Consider the following 18,899-nt stretch of genomic DNA (forward strand, 5'->3'; position numbering starts at 1 on the left):
CTATCAGTGGCTATTTTAAGCGCAGCTCTTTAAAGAAAGGTTATTGACATTGCTGAAGTGATATCAAAAGCATGTGAGTCACCACTCAAATTTGGTCCAGTGCGGTGGCAGTATGCATTTCAGCCTTCAGTCACAACGGCATGCTGTTTGAGTGAGTCCCTGTTCATCTAAAAACTGTCAAAGTTTGAGAGTTCGGTGGTGAGTATCCTGGTACTGGTGCTGCCGATGTTTAGTGTTGTCCCTGCCCAGATGCCGAAGTGTTTCTTTTCGCCCATGAAACGTACACTGTATGCATTTATTTTGGGCAAGCAGGACCTTCAGAAAGAGAGGTCGTAACATTGATTGAAGTTTCCTCAATTGCACTAGCAAACAGGATAAGAAGACGTGAGGGCTTTTTCTGTTACTCATTGAGGAGCCTATTATAGGATCTTGATCACGCTGGATATCAGTTTTCTTGAGCGGCTCTACAAAATTCAAATAGAGGTAGAGTTCGTTGTTTTTAAAACTGTCAGTCTTCGTGGAATTACCATGGTCAATCAAGGAAATGATGAGCTGAAGGCAGAAGAAGTCACCAAGATGTCAAGGAGAGATTCCCCGGCAGAAAATGAATCTTGCCGTGGAAATGCCTGTACTTGCACCTCCCCTTTGGCCCAACATTCCATGGAAAAGGAGCTTGTCAGCAGTGTCTTGCTCCAAGCCCTAGAGCAGGGAACTCCCATAACTCTGACAGAGCTGCTTCACTCCAGAGGTCAAAAGTGTATCATGGATATGCAGTGTGTTGTTTACAACGTGGCAAAGAAGTATATACTGGAGAACAGGACCAGAGAGGGTGCCCAGAAAGTCATTCAGGCTTTGCCGGAGCTGAGCATCGGACGGATCAACGCCATCGCCAAAATGGTGGGCATCGAGCCGTTCAGACTGAGCTCAAGGCAGAATATGCTGACAGAGGATATCGTGGCAAAATGGATTCACCAGAAATTATGTGAAAGGAAGTTGTTGACACTGGACATCCTGCAGGTTACGTTCCCCCAGTACTATCGGAGAGTTCTTCGTAGAATTCTCTATACAGAGGTGTGGAATTTCGTACTGTCTGGCGAAGGGGGTAGAGTGGGTGTCAGCAAGCAGGAACTGCAGGAAATGTTGCCTGATATCCCGGAGGAGGTGATCTGGTCGTTTACCAAGGAGAATCAGAAGAAGAATCTTAGGGTGAAATGTGTTGGTGATGCACTTGTCGCATGTGAGCTGAAGCGGTTTGAAGCTGCCGCTCAAACGGAAAGTGTTCACAAGTCAATTTTAGATGCTGTTAAACCAGGTAACAAAAATTCTTTATCAGTCTTCGAGGGATTCAGGGACGGGAAGGGTTCACCAAAGGTCGATCAAGGAATTGCATCGTGAAATTCTGACATTGAGATTGCCTGTTAATCGTATCTTTGAAGTGTTCAGTGTACAGATGTACGTGATTTTTGTTGCATCTCCTTTCACATGTCTTCAAATAGCCACAAGGTTGGAAGTAAAAGAAAAATGCTTCTGTTTATTTGTGTAGTTGGAAAGTCAGTGAAATTTCAGTGCAGGAAAGTGAATGATGACATAGAATGTGAAAGTCAGACAGTCCAGATCATGTCTCAAGAAGCTTAGACTAATCTTGAAATGTTAGAGCAATTGATTTCCTATAAAAAAAAAAGCAGCAGCAAAATATGGCTTCATTGGAATGCCATTTGAAAAGTGTTCAATTTTCTTTCATGTCCAAGATCTTTTACTCCAGTTTACCATCTAATATAAATTCTGAATGTTCAAGCTTCAATGACGAAGTTGTGTAGCCCAACAAACAAAGAGATGCTCAGGCTGATTAACTGGTATAAGAGAAAGAAGTGTGGTGTATGCTTACAGTGTACGAAACCATATCATGTATATGATATGTATCAGAGGAAAGTGTGTACCAGGGCTTGACTTCCTGAGTAGTTCACAAAGTTTACATCAGATTCTATGCATTCACCAATCATCACGCCCACTCTGAACATAATGTGTTCTCTCAGTGATGTTTACCTACAGTCCCCGAGTTGACACTCCCATAATGCAGTGCTCAGGTCAATCTTCGCCATCAATCTGTCTCTGTGTGTAGGTGCAGATGGGTTGCAATGTGTTGAGCTCTTTCATCAAGTGTAATTGCCTCTCTAAAAGTAGGACTCAATTACCTCTGTTGCTTCTGTGACTCGCTTTCACACCTTATGGCATTGTACAGTGTGATCCATAGGTTCAGCAGTCATATCCAAAGGTTGTTGCACTTTAATAGAATATGCAAATTGCATAATGTATGCAGGAACTTAATTCTGTCTCAACCCTATCATTTGATTTGGCGTAATAGAAATGAAGATAGATGTACATAGACTTGTCTCCAAGTTCATTTGAATCTCCTACTCGACTTGCAAAGACCAGCTGGTAGTGGATGTGCAATGCTTTATTGTGTTCATTGACAGGATTCCAGCAGGTATTTTTCTACACATTGCACTGGAGCAAGGAAAGTGGCCATGTTGCCAAAGCCCTCGCAGGATGAAAGTAGAAACGTAACCCCACATATTTTCTCCGGAGCTGTTTTCACAAGTTTCATTGAAAAGGTACCCTGTGCCTTTCATCAGTTGTTCTTCTTGATCAAATTGTTGTCAGTATTAAACTCGAATCGTGCCATGGTATATCCAGTTGCCATTCCCCCATGACTAACTTACAGATAACCCAACTCAGACCCAGCTACAAAACGTCCTGTTCATCAGCATGATATTGTATATTACCTCAGAGAGAAACCTGGAGGTCCACATGCTCATTATTAATGCAGAAGAGTTTTTGATGAGCCCAAGCTTTTTTTAGTGCCAAAAAACCCCTCCTGCATGATATTAAAATGATGTCGGATTTCCTTTCAATATCTTGATATCAGGATGTGAAACTTTCATTAAAATCACTGCTTTGTATATAGTTTATGTCTTGAACTAAAGACCCTATATGCTACTTTCTTGACTGAGTAATGGTGTAAGTTCTCTCTTATAGCCACTGACTCATGCCTGCCCTTCCTGACCCAAGAAGATTTTACATGTATACAGGAGTGACTTGGGAGTGGGTTGGATTCAAGAAATTTCCAAATTGACTGGTAGAGTTCAGAAATCTTGAAAGTTAAGAGGGCACAAGCTCTGACATACTTTTAGTGACACTTGATGATATTAAGCAAATTGATTCACACCTGCCACCGTTACATTTCATATTTGTTTGTTTCGTTAGGTTTGTTCAATAGCATGCACAACTAGATTGGTTTTTGCTGTGAAGCCAAAATTTAGCATACATTTGATAGTTGATACCAAATAGACTGCTTTTTGTCCATGCTCTGTACAAACCATGAACAAACTGCGTTGTCTGGTGGTTTGGAAAGTATATTGTTACAACTCCTTTGAATAGCAACATAAAATGTCTAATTATGGCACATAAGCAGTTTGATCTTATATGGTTAATAGAGCTTCCTTGTAGCCTAAGTATTTTTCGACCAAATTCAAATTAGATCTGTGACAATGCGCATTTATAAAAATAGGATGCTGACTCCCTGTGATGGTAACACATTTCAGCAAAATTAGAATGCAAAGAAGATAAATCAGTGAGAAAAAAATACCGCATGTGTAAAAGTGTATTTTTAGTGCACAGATTGCAGCTTGGAGCAAATAAAAACCTTTCGTCCGCATGTTGGCAGAGTAACAGCTTGCTGGGTGTCTAGTATATTTGTGTCATACGACATACACAGCTCCATTTTGTGAGTGCCTCTTACAAAGAGTGCAGAAGTGGTGCGATATTCCAGAGCTATTTTCAGAAAGACCGCTGAAATCACTGCTAATAATAGACCACGTCCATCATCTCTGTGCTGTGTTTCGCTTCTATTTGTTGCCCATGTCCACAAAGCCCCTGCTGGGGCTTCACCAAAGCTGTTCTGAAATCGTCAATTACCTCCTATAAATAGACTCAATAGTTCCGAACTGAAATGTCAGAGTTCTGAGGTATTAAATATTAATGGGCATCACAGATCTGCAGAAGGATATATTTAGGTATTTCCAACGTGTAAGGATGTTGGAAAATTCAGTCACGAGGTTGCCACTGGTGGAAGCTCAACACCTTAGGATTTTTAGCTGCCAATGATGCTATACAGCAGTGAATTTCCAATCTGAGGTAATGGTTTCTGTTCACTGCACAACTGATGCTTCTACAACAGTTATATTCCATTGTACCAATACAAGGTTTCTTTAATACTTTGGTTGAACTTCAGTTGCAAAATTGATACATGCATGAAGATATGGATATATTTTGCTGTGTTTTGCTTGTATGTGATAAATGTGCAGCCATGACATTCTCTGTTCGTCACTTATGCATGGATCCTCTTGATCAAAGTGTAGCGTGTTCTTTCTTGTAGTGCATTCTCACTGTAGTACATCATATTTAAAGGGGAAGTCCTCAATCCCTGGTTCTTGCATTAGTCCTTGTTGACATTTGGTGCATACATGGTGTCAACCAGATGATCTGCCCCTTTAACAGGAAATGTATCTCCCAGACAATTATAACAGTAAAGATTGTCACACCTAAATGCATAAGTTCCCAATAGTGATCTTGTCACTGTTTGTGTTACCCATCAAAAGCAATATAACAAAAAGCTAATAATTTTGTAGAAAGTCGAGGAACATCTTTGATGAAAAGGGGACATCAGTCACTGTTTTGTCAAGTTTAGCACTCTTAAGATACTTCAGACAGATAGACAAGCAGTCAAGTTTAATACAAAAAAATGCAACTTCTACGATGCCTCAAGCCTTGCCTCATAAAATTTGCCTCATATTTTATGTGTTCTAGTTGAACATTTCCAAAATCATGACGCAAAAATGGAATGTATTTGTATTAAAGTTTTGAAAAATTATGTATCTGTTTTTTTCCATTCAGATACCGCCAACTAAATCCTTATAATAGAATATGCGGGTCTTCACGTCTGAAAGCAGTGAAACAATATGCCATGTTTTTAAGAATGAATGAGAAAAGCCATAGAATGGATGAGAATGGATTAATTAGAAAGTAAAGTTCATGATCACTGTCTGACGCATAATAGATGTTTTTATTCAAGCATGCATTATTTTAGAAGATTTATGTTCCTGCTAAAAAACTCCTTGATGTCTCGAATTTTTGGGGAAAGTTTTTCATACTGATAATATGGCATGAACACTCTCTGTTGTACTTTGGCTTCTATTAGGCCTTTTGTTCCTTGAAATATCACAAATGATATTCTAAAGCGTCATCAGCTGTATGTTTTCACATTTTACGTACCACAAAAATATCATTTCATCTTCAGGGAGTGTTTTTGATTCCCGTTACTAAGCCATATTGTCTTTGACAATGTCATCATTTCAATCCATGGTGATGGATTTGATTGATTAAAATCAGATGCTCATGCATGTATTTGCGGTGGCCATATTTGAGTTGCAATCTCAAAAAAAAATTATGTAGTTGTGAAAATCTTAGTTGTGCATTTATCGCAAATGTGAGAAAAACCTGTGCTGACACTTTGATAAGCTTTTTTCACAAATTTGCATTTGATTTCAAACATCTTATTGAGAAAAAAAATGCAAAAATATACTGTAGCCAATGGGACTTTAACTGTTTACATCTGTTGAATTGGCAAAGTCAGGCAGACTGCATGCTACAACTAGACTGCGTCATACATTTGCAGGCACATGATATTCATGCTCATAAAATACAGGCCTTTGACTAGATTTTAATTATGAATAACAATAACTCACTCTTGGTGATATTTTATTATCTTCTCTATTCATGTTCACACGCACGTATCCCCAAATTTCCCTTATGCGTCATGAAATGCCCATGATGTAATTTTAATTAATTTTCTGTACAATGTGTTGGTATTTAACGAGCCTGGAATTGTCAACTGTGACTAATAAACAATATTGTTGGTTGTTTCACAGAGCTTAACACCACTTTTACCATGATATTTGTGGAAAACGTGTTGGCTGTTACACACCCCCCATTCTGTCACTAGTGTTTGGCTGTATTATAAATGGTATCTTTTTGTGGAAAGCGTTGTACAAAAGTGTTGCATGGGAAAAAAGATGAGCAGGAAGAGACTAGAAATTGGTTGATGATAAGGATGGGTGCTTTTTTTGTTTTGCCTCATACAATAACAATGTTTACCATCCAACAACATGTTTTTACTACCACCATGGGAATTTCAAATAAGGCAGACAATTTCCTGCCATGTATATCTCATTACTCTTTTAATTTTCCAGAAGTAGGTTTTGATGCAGAAACTTTGTTTCATTGATTGTGGGTTATTGTTTTCATCTGTTCAAGCATAGCAAGCTGAGCCACTAACAATGGAAAAAACCAATCAATCATAATATTCTCTTATCTCCTGAATGTAAAGAAATAGAAATTAAATAAAAAAAACATCATCTGTCACCACTTACTGCGCACCACAAGGTTGTCATTTGTGTCTGTTCACGTGACATGTTGTCTATGTCATTTGCATTGTGCCTTTTACATTCAATACCTTTGCTTTTCAAGTTAATGCCATTTACAAATCAATTTTAATGTGGTTATGTGATGCTGGTAGCAGTGGTGTGGGTTTTTACATGTAGCTGATGAGGTATTTCACACCAGCCTAAACGCGAACAACACTTGACAATCCTTATCCTGCAAGGCCTATCACTGACTTGTCCATTTGCGAAGTCAGTAACAGGTGACATTTAGCCAAAACATATTCACCCTTCACAAACTTGGCATGGTATGCTATGGCAGCTTTAGAATAAAATCATGTGTACATTGTCTAAGTATATTTTCAGGGGCCTTCAAATGTTCAAGTCTTTGTTCAAATGCAACAAACGGGACACGGTGTGCCTCACTGATTTTTAATGAACTTGACCTGATTGTGAAATGTGAACTTGGCAGGATAAAGGGCCATGGACCCCAGGTGTTCTTGTATTTACAGAAACTCCACTATCAGTAAAATAAACTGCCAAAATTATGAGTGGCCGTTTTGCTAGTCAACTAGTCATTTAGCTATATGGCTGCCCCTTGGTACTCTTGCAAACGTTGTAATACCATCATCTTGCTTTATTCAAAGGCAAGATAAGATGCCAGACTGTCTTTTAGCCAAAGTTTTAGTACATTGGCAAATAGTTGTGTAACTGCTGTACTATTTCTAATTTCTCCTATTATACAGAGGATTGCGTTGATATAAGCTACCTGGGTAACCTGTTTAACATGACCTGTACATCGGTACCGGTTCAGGTGCGTCTGAAAGAGGAGATTGTCAGTGTTGTCAGGGAATGCAACTGTTCAAATATGTAGAGTGAACCACAAGTGAACACGTATTGTGGTGCGTAGAATTCTTTGGATGGAAACTTTCCACTTGAAAAATTTTGACTGCCATGATGCAAAAAGTTAACAGGTTAGACCAAAGTCGTGATGTCATTGGTGACATCACCAACTGGTGTGGTAAATTCCCCCTGATAGCCAAGCTTCTGTGTCAAAAAAGAGGAAGTGGACAAAGTGAATTTTTACGTTTAATGATCTGTTTGGATGTCAAAAACTACATGATGAAGCTAAGTCCATCTATGTGCTGTCTAGAGACCTGGGCAATGAACTCACTCCTCCCACATTGTCCGAATCACAGAATTATACGAGGGAACAACCTTGTTGTCTACAGGTTTCCAGTATCCGAACAATGTAAATAATGAACTTATCTGTCCGTTCACAGGCTTTGTGTATCTAGTATGCAAGCAGAAGATGTGTTAATTCAAATGAACCTTAGAGCCAATAAAGCAGGTTAATAACCCTCCTGCCCTCCCCACAAAGCTAGCTACTCCCAGAAAGCAAAATGAAACAACCACACCCTCAGTAACTTTTTGAGGCACCACAATGTCGCACGCATCAACACGGACAAATCATATACAGAGATGGTTTATTATTTCCATTGTTGTATGCTTTTTCCCATGATGCAGCTCTTCTTTGTTTAAATCCAAATGTACTGCACACAGAGAGATTCCAAATCGAGCGTCAGTTCATGGTGATCAAGTTGATGTTGCAATATCATTGAAGCTTCTTTTCAGTGACAATCCTGTAAATTTATTTTGTTATTTTTGGCATCTGATACATACCTCTATCTTTAATAATGGACATGTATTTTTAGCGCATCATATCCCGCTATTACTGACATCGAGGACTGCTCTTCACACTTATTCTCCCATAAACAAAGCTTGACCACGCCCCCTTGGGCCTCATGTTGTATTTTTAAAACTCATATAGTCACCTGCCAGCAACATTCGAAAACACATTTCTAGTGCCATTTACTGACAAAAAATATGACCCAATCCCTCTGTGAGGAAATTTATTGTTTATGGCTACCTTGGGTTTTATGTAAAATGACAACGGGACGGATGTTCCTGCTTGCAAGAACTTAAGCAATGTCCAAAATTACACATTGGTCGCTGTCTAGTTTGAGATTCATAACATTCAACCCAGTACTTTAGCTTTGAAGCCGTCATTCCAATCCATTAACTGTTGGGTTTAATACCAAAACTATGGAGAGATTTTAGACTACAGTAGTTGAAAATTAATATTCGTGTTTGGTATGGATGACCACAGTTAAAGTACATTTTAATCTCGCCAATTTTTGATGTACCTTTATACTGTACGTATTCCTTGCTCTCAAAAACCCGTCTATCCATAGCCTTAGCTATTTCCAAGAAGAAGAACAGCTTTGTGTGTACGTGACTTCCTCTTCTTTGTTTCTGAAGTGAAGCACACTTCACTTGGAATGGGCTGTACTTGTGTATTCATCAACAACTGTTTTCATTTTCCCATCCCTTTCCATTACGTACTCCCAAGGTCTTTATCGACAGTTGCGGCTGCCTTACATACTGTGTAAGTGTGAGTGAAACAATACCACTCTTGTTGGATGTGTATGTAATTTGCATAGAAGGTACAGAAATTTACATGTTTGCAAATTTTTCATCTCAGAGACACATTCTTCCAAAGTGAAAAAGAGTCATAGGCCTTATTAGATAAAGCAGAAAGCAAAATATTTTGGTTTATAATTCAACAGAAAACAAAGCATCGCAAAGTATGAAAGACATATTAAGCCATTTTAGGTACAGAGAACAAAACGTGTATTGCCCTCTACCAGAACAGATTTATAAACAAGCTTGATATTTTAGTGAAAGGAATAGTTAGTTAATTTAATTAATTGGAGGAAATTGGTCCATGTGCTTTGTTAGGAAGATGTATGGTTTCCCGATGTTGCCGTTTGGAAAAAGTGATTACACACCTGTCTTGGTTGTTCTCTATAACTTATTACAAATTGATGTATTTTTTCCTTCCGATCGATGGTTGTTCACTGCATTTTATGTGTATGCTTGCCCCAGAAAGTTATGTTATCAATTTCATCATTCGATGAAACAAAGTGAGTGAAAACATTTCCTAGTGGCAAACGGTTAAACTGTAAATAACAGACATCTACTTTGAAATTGCATTGAGTGGGGCTATGATTTATAATTAAAATGATATCTTGGAATACTGGTTATGACGTTTCGCATTCTGTTGTGAAAGCTCTTTCATTACCCATTTATCCGGTATGTACGCGGCAGTATCATATGCTGGGTTGTTCCAGTGGGTTTTCAATCTTGATCATACACGGCTTTCAGGTTGATCTGAGTGATGTGTGTGTCAAGGTGTTGGACAGAGCGTGTGAATTCAGCATCCAAGGTTGAAATGCAGGTGGCATCCACCCTGCGTCTGCAGGATGTGAAGTCTGCATGTCTGAACATTCTGACCTGAAAACAAAGACATTTATGTTTATTGCTAATATCTGTTGGGACACAAAGCTGTGTAAGTGTGCGTTGAACTGTGTGTCAAACATGTACTTAATTCTGTACCTGGACTTATCGTAGATCAGCACGTCTTATTTATATGATATTGTGATGGAGTGTTGTGTTCCATAAAGTGTGGAAGTTGGTCCAACATTTATGACTATCCTATTGGACTACCTGATTATATTACCAGTTTATTGCAATAAGTCATACCCTTCCATCAGGGGTTAGAGAGTTATGCTGATTTATAAAACTGCTTTTTTTGTTACCTCACATTTGGTATATGTATATATACCAAAGAGAGGTTATCTTGTGAGGTGAATCAGTTCATTTGTTGTGTTTTGTTTTGATTTGTCTATTCAACAACGGATCGCTGCATTATGTTTATTTCTGATGTGCTAATAATGTTTGTTTGTTGTTTGCTTCTTTCATTGCAGAACCATCTTTGGGAGGGAGAAGGGACCTAGACGTCAACTCACACTATTCAAACCACATGCAGCCCAAAGGTAAGCCCTGCATTGTAAGACCTTCATCCTTGCACACATGGTGATGAAAACATTTGGACCACTGATATTTACTGGACACTCCTTTGTTAGCTGGCGTTTTGCAGAACTTGTATCATATTTATGATCTAGAAAAAAGGGGTACAATTTCAATGAAGGCCCTCTATGACTATTTCTATCACAAAGATAATTAGCGTCAGTGGAAATTGTATTCTGTTAATATCAAACCAAGCATGTAACCATAGAAACTGATATTGTTGCCATGGAAGTCGTCATTTAAGATAAAACACCAGGCAGCAGTGATTAAACCTCTTTTTTAACTCCAAAGAGATTATATGAATAACTGTAAATTAGAGGCTGTGTAGTATTTGTGTTATTTTAATACTGGGGAAACAAACCAGCTCTCACTGCAGCTGATGTATACAAGTTATGCCAGGGGCAATTTGCAGAATGTTTGTGGAATCTATTTTTACCACATCCTACAAGAATGCCCCGCGACTTCCTGCTTTACTGTTGATTTATTTTGTCGTTTTACATCGATCTTAATAATAGTATTCAACTGAGAGTTTGTTTTCCTGAACGGAAGACTAACAGAGACAAAAAAATCGAACAAGACTTGGTCTACAAACAGCGATGATAATTTTGTCAAGGTTGATTTTAGCATCTTCCAAATCATTGCCAATAACTTTATCAGCATGGCGTCCAATATGTACACTGGCTCTAAAGCCAAAAAGTGTGCAAAACTGGTTTGTTGGAAGCTAGCAGTGGGTTCTACCATTCTGCCCACTCAAAGGATGGTCAATCATCGCACAACTTTTGATTCTCAAAGTGGCCATCACAACGGCATTGGCATGGATCGTGCCATCTACCAACACATTGGAGGGAGTTCCTACTAGGATAGAGTTTGTATAAGTTACCAACAAATTGGAGAGAGTTTGGCTCCTCAAACAGGATAACCACCATACCGATTGCCTATCCAGCTTCCCCTATCGTGGTAGGGCTAGGGAGTCCTTGGGCTTCACAGAATCTAAGTGACAAAGGACAAGAAAAAGGAAACATAGAATCAGTCCATAATATAGGGAAACTGCTTTTGAATATGATAATATGATAATTTGTGCTGTTCATAAATGAATGCTTTCAATAATTTTGGCATACCATGGAGGTATAGGGAGCTCCAGTTTTACCTTCGTGATAGGCGTACCAAGAGGAACCCCACAGTAACATTTAAAGGCTTGTCTGCTTGAAAACACTAGCTTAGTACATTTTTACTAAGGTTGAATTCTGTGAAAGACTCATTTGAGCTCAAGTTATCTCAGAAATATGAGAAATCCAAGTTCCAAATGACTAACACCCTGTGGAATTTTGTTACTATAACGGTAAACATCCATTTTCAGAGTTGATTGGCGGTGAACAGATGTCATACTAATGAAACTTGTTGAAGATGAGACAGTTTGATCTGCAAGTTTGTAAAAAGAAAATTTTGTGAAAAATTCAGTGTGGTAATTACGAACTTTGACTACCCTGGGCAAAAGATGATTTACAAAAGCACTTTATACCTTACACTTTTGTCTACAGAGCTATTTTAATTTGTTGTTTGGCGATTCATTTGTGTTTCAATGCTGTACTGGATATCAGGCTGCGTACCTGAAAATAGCTGGTTCATTTGTGGCTTTAATTACACCCCAGGGTCTTACTGCTCATTGGCATACTCAGCTGCAATGGTATCATCATATTTGTATGTAGCTTTTGTTGTGATAAACCGGATGATTTATTTATGGAACACTGCTTGGTAGGAAAATATTTTGCATGCTGATTATGTTTTAATTGGTAGCTGCAAGCTCTATTATCACTCGGACACAGTCTGTAAAAATATAGATTACCCATAATGCAATGGAATTTTTTTCTCGCCTGTGTACTGATGGTGTCATTAAATTTGGCAAAAGTTCCCCGATCGTTTCATTGATTTTGAGAATACTGTATTGGGCTCACGTCCAATGTCATATAATAGTTTTGTAGGTATTAGAAAATGGTGATGATTTTGGGACGGTTTCACTTGGGTTTGTAAACAACCATTCAAAATGGTAAACAAAACCCCCAGAAACCAGTTGTATGTGTTTTAGCAATGTATTGGCCACAGTACTGTTTTTTTTTTAAATGAATATACCAAGGAGAGTTAAAGATTAGCTCTTCATGAGAAACATCCCATTAAGTTAGTCATAAACTTTAACTTTGTTCATATAGAATAACAATTGTATTATTCAGCGTAATGTCTACTTGTCAACAAATTTTATTTTTAAATTGCAAACTTGACGGTTATTTCAGGTATAGCTGACACACCATGTTTTACAAATATTATAGCATGGAGGTATCCACACGTTGTGTCTACAAGAAGTTTTAGGGTACATATCTTGTGAACAACCAGTTGTTCATCATTTACAAGCATACAGGATGACATAAATACACAACAAAAATGTCATCTCTAAAGATAGCAAACTTGTATATTTAATTTTGTTCAGAAAAAAAAGGTGCTTAGATTGATTTGAAATTTGGTTGGCAGGGTCTTTGTTAGTTTTTCATTATGATATTGTATTTTTTATGGAATTGCTTATTACAGTGTAAATTACAAAAGTGCAACTACTTTCACCATTGCTATTTGTTGTGTCAATGCAAATCGTTATATGAGTGCCATAAATAATATTTACACTCAATCGTCAATACATCAAGTTGTTAATTTCTAACATCACATTACAAGTGTTCTCACCAGAAAAAAAAAATATTGTGGGACATATTGCCCCATTGACCAAGAAAAATACAAGACAACAGATATTTTTTGTGAGACAAGATAAATATGTTAAAAGAGTCAAAATGGAAATACGGACCTTATTCTGATAATTGGAGAAAGGAATTTCACCAATTTAGAAAGCTGCCATGAAACCGATCAAAGTGGGCGTCTTAAACAAAAAAACGGATCGTGTACATATAGAGTCCATCAAAAATGATTGGTCCTATCACTAACAAATCTGGGCGACTGATGAAGGGATGTTATACTGAAATCCCAAAACACTGTTAGGACGAATCAAAAACATAAAACCGTTTGTTTCTGCGAGCCTGGACCCAGGTCATATGACCACAATCAAAGCACTATTGATTCACAGATGTGTCACCTTGCAAATATTGGAGCACTAACAACGGTAGATAGATCCGATGTGTGAAGATGCCGTCATTTCCTTTGAATCTTCAATGTACCCTTCCATGAGTCCACTCATAGCTTCGTCTTCATCAGAACAGCCTTGCTTTGTTGATACAGCCACCCTGGGCGGACTCTTTGGACAAACTGCAAAACTTGGGAGAGTCCTTTGACGTTTTCTGCATTCTCTGGCACTGCCATATTTAAAGCTTGATCAGCCCTGATTTTCTGGCATCAACGTGTACACGGGTCCTTCCAGGGACAGTTCTAATTTCAGGACCAAACCTCTAGCAATAATTAAGTGTTGCTGCAATCATGGTAATATCTTGTCATATTTGAGAAGTATTGGCAGTATTTCACGGCCAGCTCCCTGGAGGTTTTTAATTTGAAAATGTATGCCAATATTGACGCGCACGACTCGGAAATCCGCAACAAAGCAAAAGTATATGGGAGAATGTTACGGCATTGCCGCTTGGTGAGAACTTGGCTTTACTTAAAACAATGAAGCCTATATACATACAATTGCAGATATAGTATACAGGCTACATTGTGAAATTACTGTGCAAACAATGATTTCATCACACGAATTACAATCAGAACAGAACTCATAAGTAAATGGATATCAAAAGACAGGTGGTTTAGAAAACTGTGATGACAATAAGGATGTGTATGTTACTAATGATAGACGTTTAAGATGCACAATAAATAGTGTTGTACAAGCTAGCATCCACAAAGGCAGTAACGTCTTCAGCATAGAATGATGAGGTAAACAGTGCAAACATAATACCCATGCTAACATTTGTATGTCTGAAAATAGAGAGAACACATTAACATCTGAAGACTAAGATTGTATTTTACATGTTGGTGGTGATTTGGACAGTACATTTGACACCACATCTGATCAAATGTGAGCACAGTGTCCTTGAAGCTATTTTCATTTTTTGTCCCACAGAATATTAAACGAACTTTTCCAGAACATGTCTCCTTCTGTCCATATATTTCTGTGATCAATACCTTAGTCATTCCTTTTTAGAGCATTTTTTTTACTTCTAGTAAAGGAAAGAGTTATTAGGCAGCCATAAGGCCCAGTGGCTCACAAAGGGCCAGTCTTCAAATAACAGATCATGTGGCTCAGCTACGTAGCTTGACTGGACAATTTGGGGTCTTTGTATTAAGTGTTCTATATACAGTGACAAATATACAGTTTTATGACGATTTTGTCAGAAATTCTCTTTTGCAACATGCCGTGCAGAAATATTGATTCACAGAGAAGGTTTAACTTTCTCCACCCTGCCATTATGAATGTTATCGATGTATGAAGTTGAAAGACTTTGAATAAATAATTAATAACTCCAGAATTTATGTGTTTGTTCTATTTTCACACAGGATGGGCCATATAACTACCAACTGATATTTCAGCACATTTCACAAAACAGAGCAACATTTGCAAAATTCAGTCATAAAAATAATTATATTAAAAGGACTTTGAAAATGTCATTGAAAATGGTCGGTGTCAGACTCACTCAGTTACATGACTACGTCCCATATGGCTGTATGACTGATGTATTTTGGTGCTTTGAAATCAGCAGAAACAAAACATACCAGTCATTCTTTCTGAATGAAGTCTGGATAAATGAAAAAGTGAAGTATTTTTAAGCAGGCTGTGCCATCTTTTGCCAAGAATATGTCTCTTCATCCAACCATGATATATATAATACACTGAACCATAATTTTCAGGTTCCAGCCGTAATATAAATTGCTGCTTCTGGCATGAACCTAGGATTAATTTGGATTTGAGTAATACCATGGATTCCTCAATGCGTAACATCCACAAAATCTCTGAAATACAAGGCAAAATAGTTCTTTTCAGGGGGAAATTGCAGGACATGGAAACCAAATGATCAAGTTTTCATGCTCTACATTTGTTCCCACACCTTCAGATTTTCAGTTTTGAAGTTCTATTATTTTTACAGTGCTGTTGAAAGAGTGACAAATGTTTGACCAAAGCCAGTCCTGGTAATTGATAAACAGCAAGCCAGCCGAGCAGAGGAGGTGTCCGGATGTTTTATGTCCCAGCCTGCATCATTGATGGCCTTGACAAAATTGAATGCAAATGATCACTGATGTACATGTAGTAAATGTAATTTTTTTCCCAGAGTAAGGCAATCAACAGTTTTATCTGACCCCCTTTGGTCCGCAGTCATTGCGATTGGAAACTCTGTGTGAATAGTAACAATTTTATGATTTACTGACTCTCTCCAGCCGCAACCTTTTCCTGATTTTTTTCTTCCATTTTTCTCATATAATATATGTATCATTGTTTGTGTCTTATAGAGAGCAATGGCTCAGCTCACATACAGTCCCCAGAACTAGTTCCCCGGGAGATTGTCTTGGACTCCAACGAGCTCAACATGCAGTCACAGCAACTACATGAGGACCTGCTGCGACTCAAGCAGCAACAGCAGCTGCAGAAACAGATGCTGATAGAGCAGTTCAAGCAGCAGCAAGAAGAACTGGCCAAGCAACACGAGAAACAACTACATGACCATTTACAGGTCAGTAACTTTACAGTAAGTACAAGACTTTTATCAAAACTAGTCGGGTGAGAATTTTTTGGTGGCCTTTGGTATAATTAGTGTCTGTGGTAGAGAGTGTCAAGTTGTTGTGCTTAGACATAATTAAGTGGAAAAAAATGATGATGTACCGAGTGTGGTCAAATGTCGTGGATTTGTCGTAGAGTTTTATCATAATGTAGTAACCATGGAAACAAGCTTTCCTCTTTTCATGGTGCCAAAGTGTTGTTTTGCTAGAAAACACAGCGTCATTTTTCATCAGGGTTCAGTTTTTAGGGTCAGAGTGTCAACTGCGTTTGTGTGACCTGTCAGAATGTCAGAGATTATCTCATAGAAAGTGCCTGAAATTTGAGGACAAATTTGATTCATGTCGTTGAAAATCCCTGCTGGCTCTTCAAGGTGAAGAGTGTCACGTACGCAAAAATTTCAAAATTTTGCACAATCATAATGTGATTCTTTGGCGCTTGATGTTAAATCATGCATTCCTGTTTTGAAGAACATCTGATGATAAATAAAGAGAGCTTGTTTTCCACTCTGCTAATTCGATAGCACTTCAAAGGAAATCATTGTGCATCTTAATCATTAATGGGCCAAATGACAAAAACTGAGCTGGTGAGAGTAGTTGCAGTAACACTTATTGAAACTGCATTGCGATTGAAAGTAGAGCATGAACTCCATGCAGAACTAGTTTCGTCCATACTGTCCCATATTCTCTGAACAATTTTGAAAACAATATCCGATGTAACAGATGTACGCCACACTGAAATTTAGATGTCTGCAATGCCACAGACTACAGCTTGTCAACGTGCAAATCTCCTGGCATCATAACTTATACTGACAGCTGCCAACGTTGGTCTCTCCGTGACTTTTCCTCCGAGAGTGAAACCAATATTTCAATCCGTCTGCAGTCCTGAAATCAACCGATATGCTGTGACCATGTTTGTACACTTGATAGCACAACACACTCAAGAAATGAATGTTCACACATGGAAATGTACTTAAAGTGTATGTTTTATTGCCCTTTGATGTCATCATGCATGCTTTGATTTTGTACTGCGTGCCCTCTGGCTTAAATCTGAATTTACTATTTTCTTTTCTCACTGCTATACCAATGATAAACAGTGAATAAGCTTGATATCAGTACACGTATAAGTATAGGAAATCTTGCAGCAAAGAGAACACTTTGATTCAGTAGCGCATCAAACCAGCTCAGGGGGCACATACACGAATTCTGAATGTGTTTTTCTTTGTTTGAACGTGAACATGTTTGTAATTTACATTGATACCACGGAAAATGAAGGGAATGATTTGGCTGCTTTGAGATCAGAGAGTGTCTAACCTTTTTCTGCAATTGGCTCGACCAGACTCAAAGGATACTGCAGCTTCAAAAAGAGAAAGAACTGTTGGAACAGCAGGCCAGGCTTCAAGAACAACAGAGGAGAGAGCAGGAGAGACAGAGGCAGGAACTTCTGATGAAGAAGAAAGACAAGCCAGAAGGACACGGCAGTGAGTCCTGTCACACCTCTTACCATCACACTTTGGTGAAATCTCATTGTTTCAGTTGGGTGATCGGACCTGTAGACTGGAAAGGAGGGGTGACAGAGTTGTTATTTAGGGTTTAAAAGTTGTTGGTTGTACAGACACCTTGCCTAGGCTTGCTCATACAAACAGTATAAAATCTGAAAATTTTTCATGAATTATATGTGCTCAAAGAAATGTACCAACATTTCCATTTCACATGAGAGAGAAATAATTGAGTTGTAAATTTCTATGTAAGAGAGGAAAGTGCCAAAGGTTTGAAAATAAAATTAAAATGTGTGTAAAAATCTATACCCCGAAGCTCGACTGATCAGAGTCAATATACAGTGTTCTCATCCATGTAGATATAGTTGTCCCATCGTTAAACAGTGCCCCAGTTTCACTTTCATGATATCTCAGAAAAGATGAAAAAGTTTAGCTAGTTTCACGAACAAACACAACTTTTTGCCATAGCTAGCAATTACAGTATGTGTAAAAAGTACTTATGAGATCACTATCTCAGACTCTTGCTCTGGTGAGAAGTCGATATTTTACCCGCAGTGCACTTCAATATGCTGTTTGCTCTCCTTGCACAAGACAAAAGCTATTTACGGTACATGGAATTACTTGTTTAAGTTATTGGTTTCTTCGACTGCAGAGATTTGCAATCGAGTGTGTACTGTCGGAACCTGCCTCGGTTGAAATGAGTCTTTTTCTGTCGTAGGTGCAAATGCCTCAAGTGAGGTGAAGCAGAGGTTACAGGAGTTTGTTTTGAACAAAAAACACCGTGAGGCTGCAGCAAGTAGTATTAACCATTCCCCTCCACATCATTTCAGGCAATGGTAAGACAGTTTGCTAATGTTAAAGGGCCAGTAACTGTAACTTTTAATGATTTCTTTCGCTAGTTTGGTTTTCAATGTCAAGTAAAGTATCTTGTTCCACTCCCAGAAGCATTCAGCTTGTCATGGATAGAGACTGCATTACATTTGTTGGCAGAGTGAATTCTGATCTACAGACTAGAATTCAGATGTAAACAATAACAGTGCATTTTACACTTATAGATGCTTTGTTTATATGCTAAATACACTGTGAAAAGACCATGAAGTAGGTGTTTTGAGTGTAGAACAAGAACTTGCAATACTGAGCAAAATTAGTGGAAACACGGTCAAAGTTACTAATACTAGCCCTTTAATGTGTTACAGTTCATAACAGTTTGGTGAAGTTTTAT

The 18,899-nt window shown here is 38.2% G+C and overlaps 1 protein-coding gene across 18 annotated transcripts in view; it reads left to right on the forward strand.

Moving 5' to 3' along the window:
• Nucleotides 1-18,899, forward strand: part of LOC139140856 (histone deacetylase 4-like) — a 102,930-nt gene that overhangs the window by 52,451 nt on the left and 31,580 nt on the right. For 7 of the 18 annotated variants that reach the window (XM_070710322.1, XM_070710325.1, XM_070710323.1 and 4 more), the window contains 4 exons: nucleotides 10,328-10,396; nucleotides 15,915-16,150; nucleotides 17,518-17,659; nucleotides 18,396-18,513. In XM_070710322.1, the coding sequence (XP_070566423.1) occupies nucleotides 10,328-10,396; nucleotides 15,915-16,150; nucleotides 17,518-17,659; nucleotides 18,396-18,513 (565 nt within the window). Of the gene's footprint in view, nucleotides 1-76; nucleotides 1,313-10,327; nucleotides 10,397-15,914; nucleotides 16,151-17,517; nucleotides 17,660-18,395; nucleotides 18,514-18,899 lie in introns of those variants that run through there. The other 11 variants (XM_070710324.1, XM_070710319.1, XM_070710326.1 and 8 more) reach the window with 7 other exon arrangements.

Source organism: Ptychodera flava, chromosome 9, assembly GCF_041260155.1.
Source record: "Ptychodera flava strain L36383 chromosome 9, AS_Pfla_20210202, whole genome shotgun sequence".
Classification (NCBI taxonomy): Eukaryota; Metazoa; Hemichordata; class Enteropneusta; family Ptychoderidae; genus Ptychodera; species Ptychodera flava.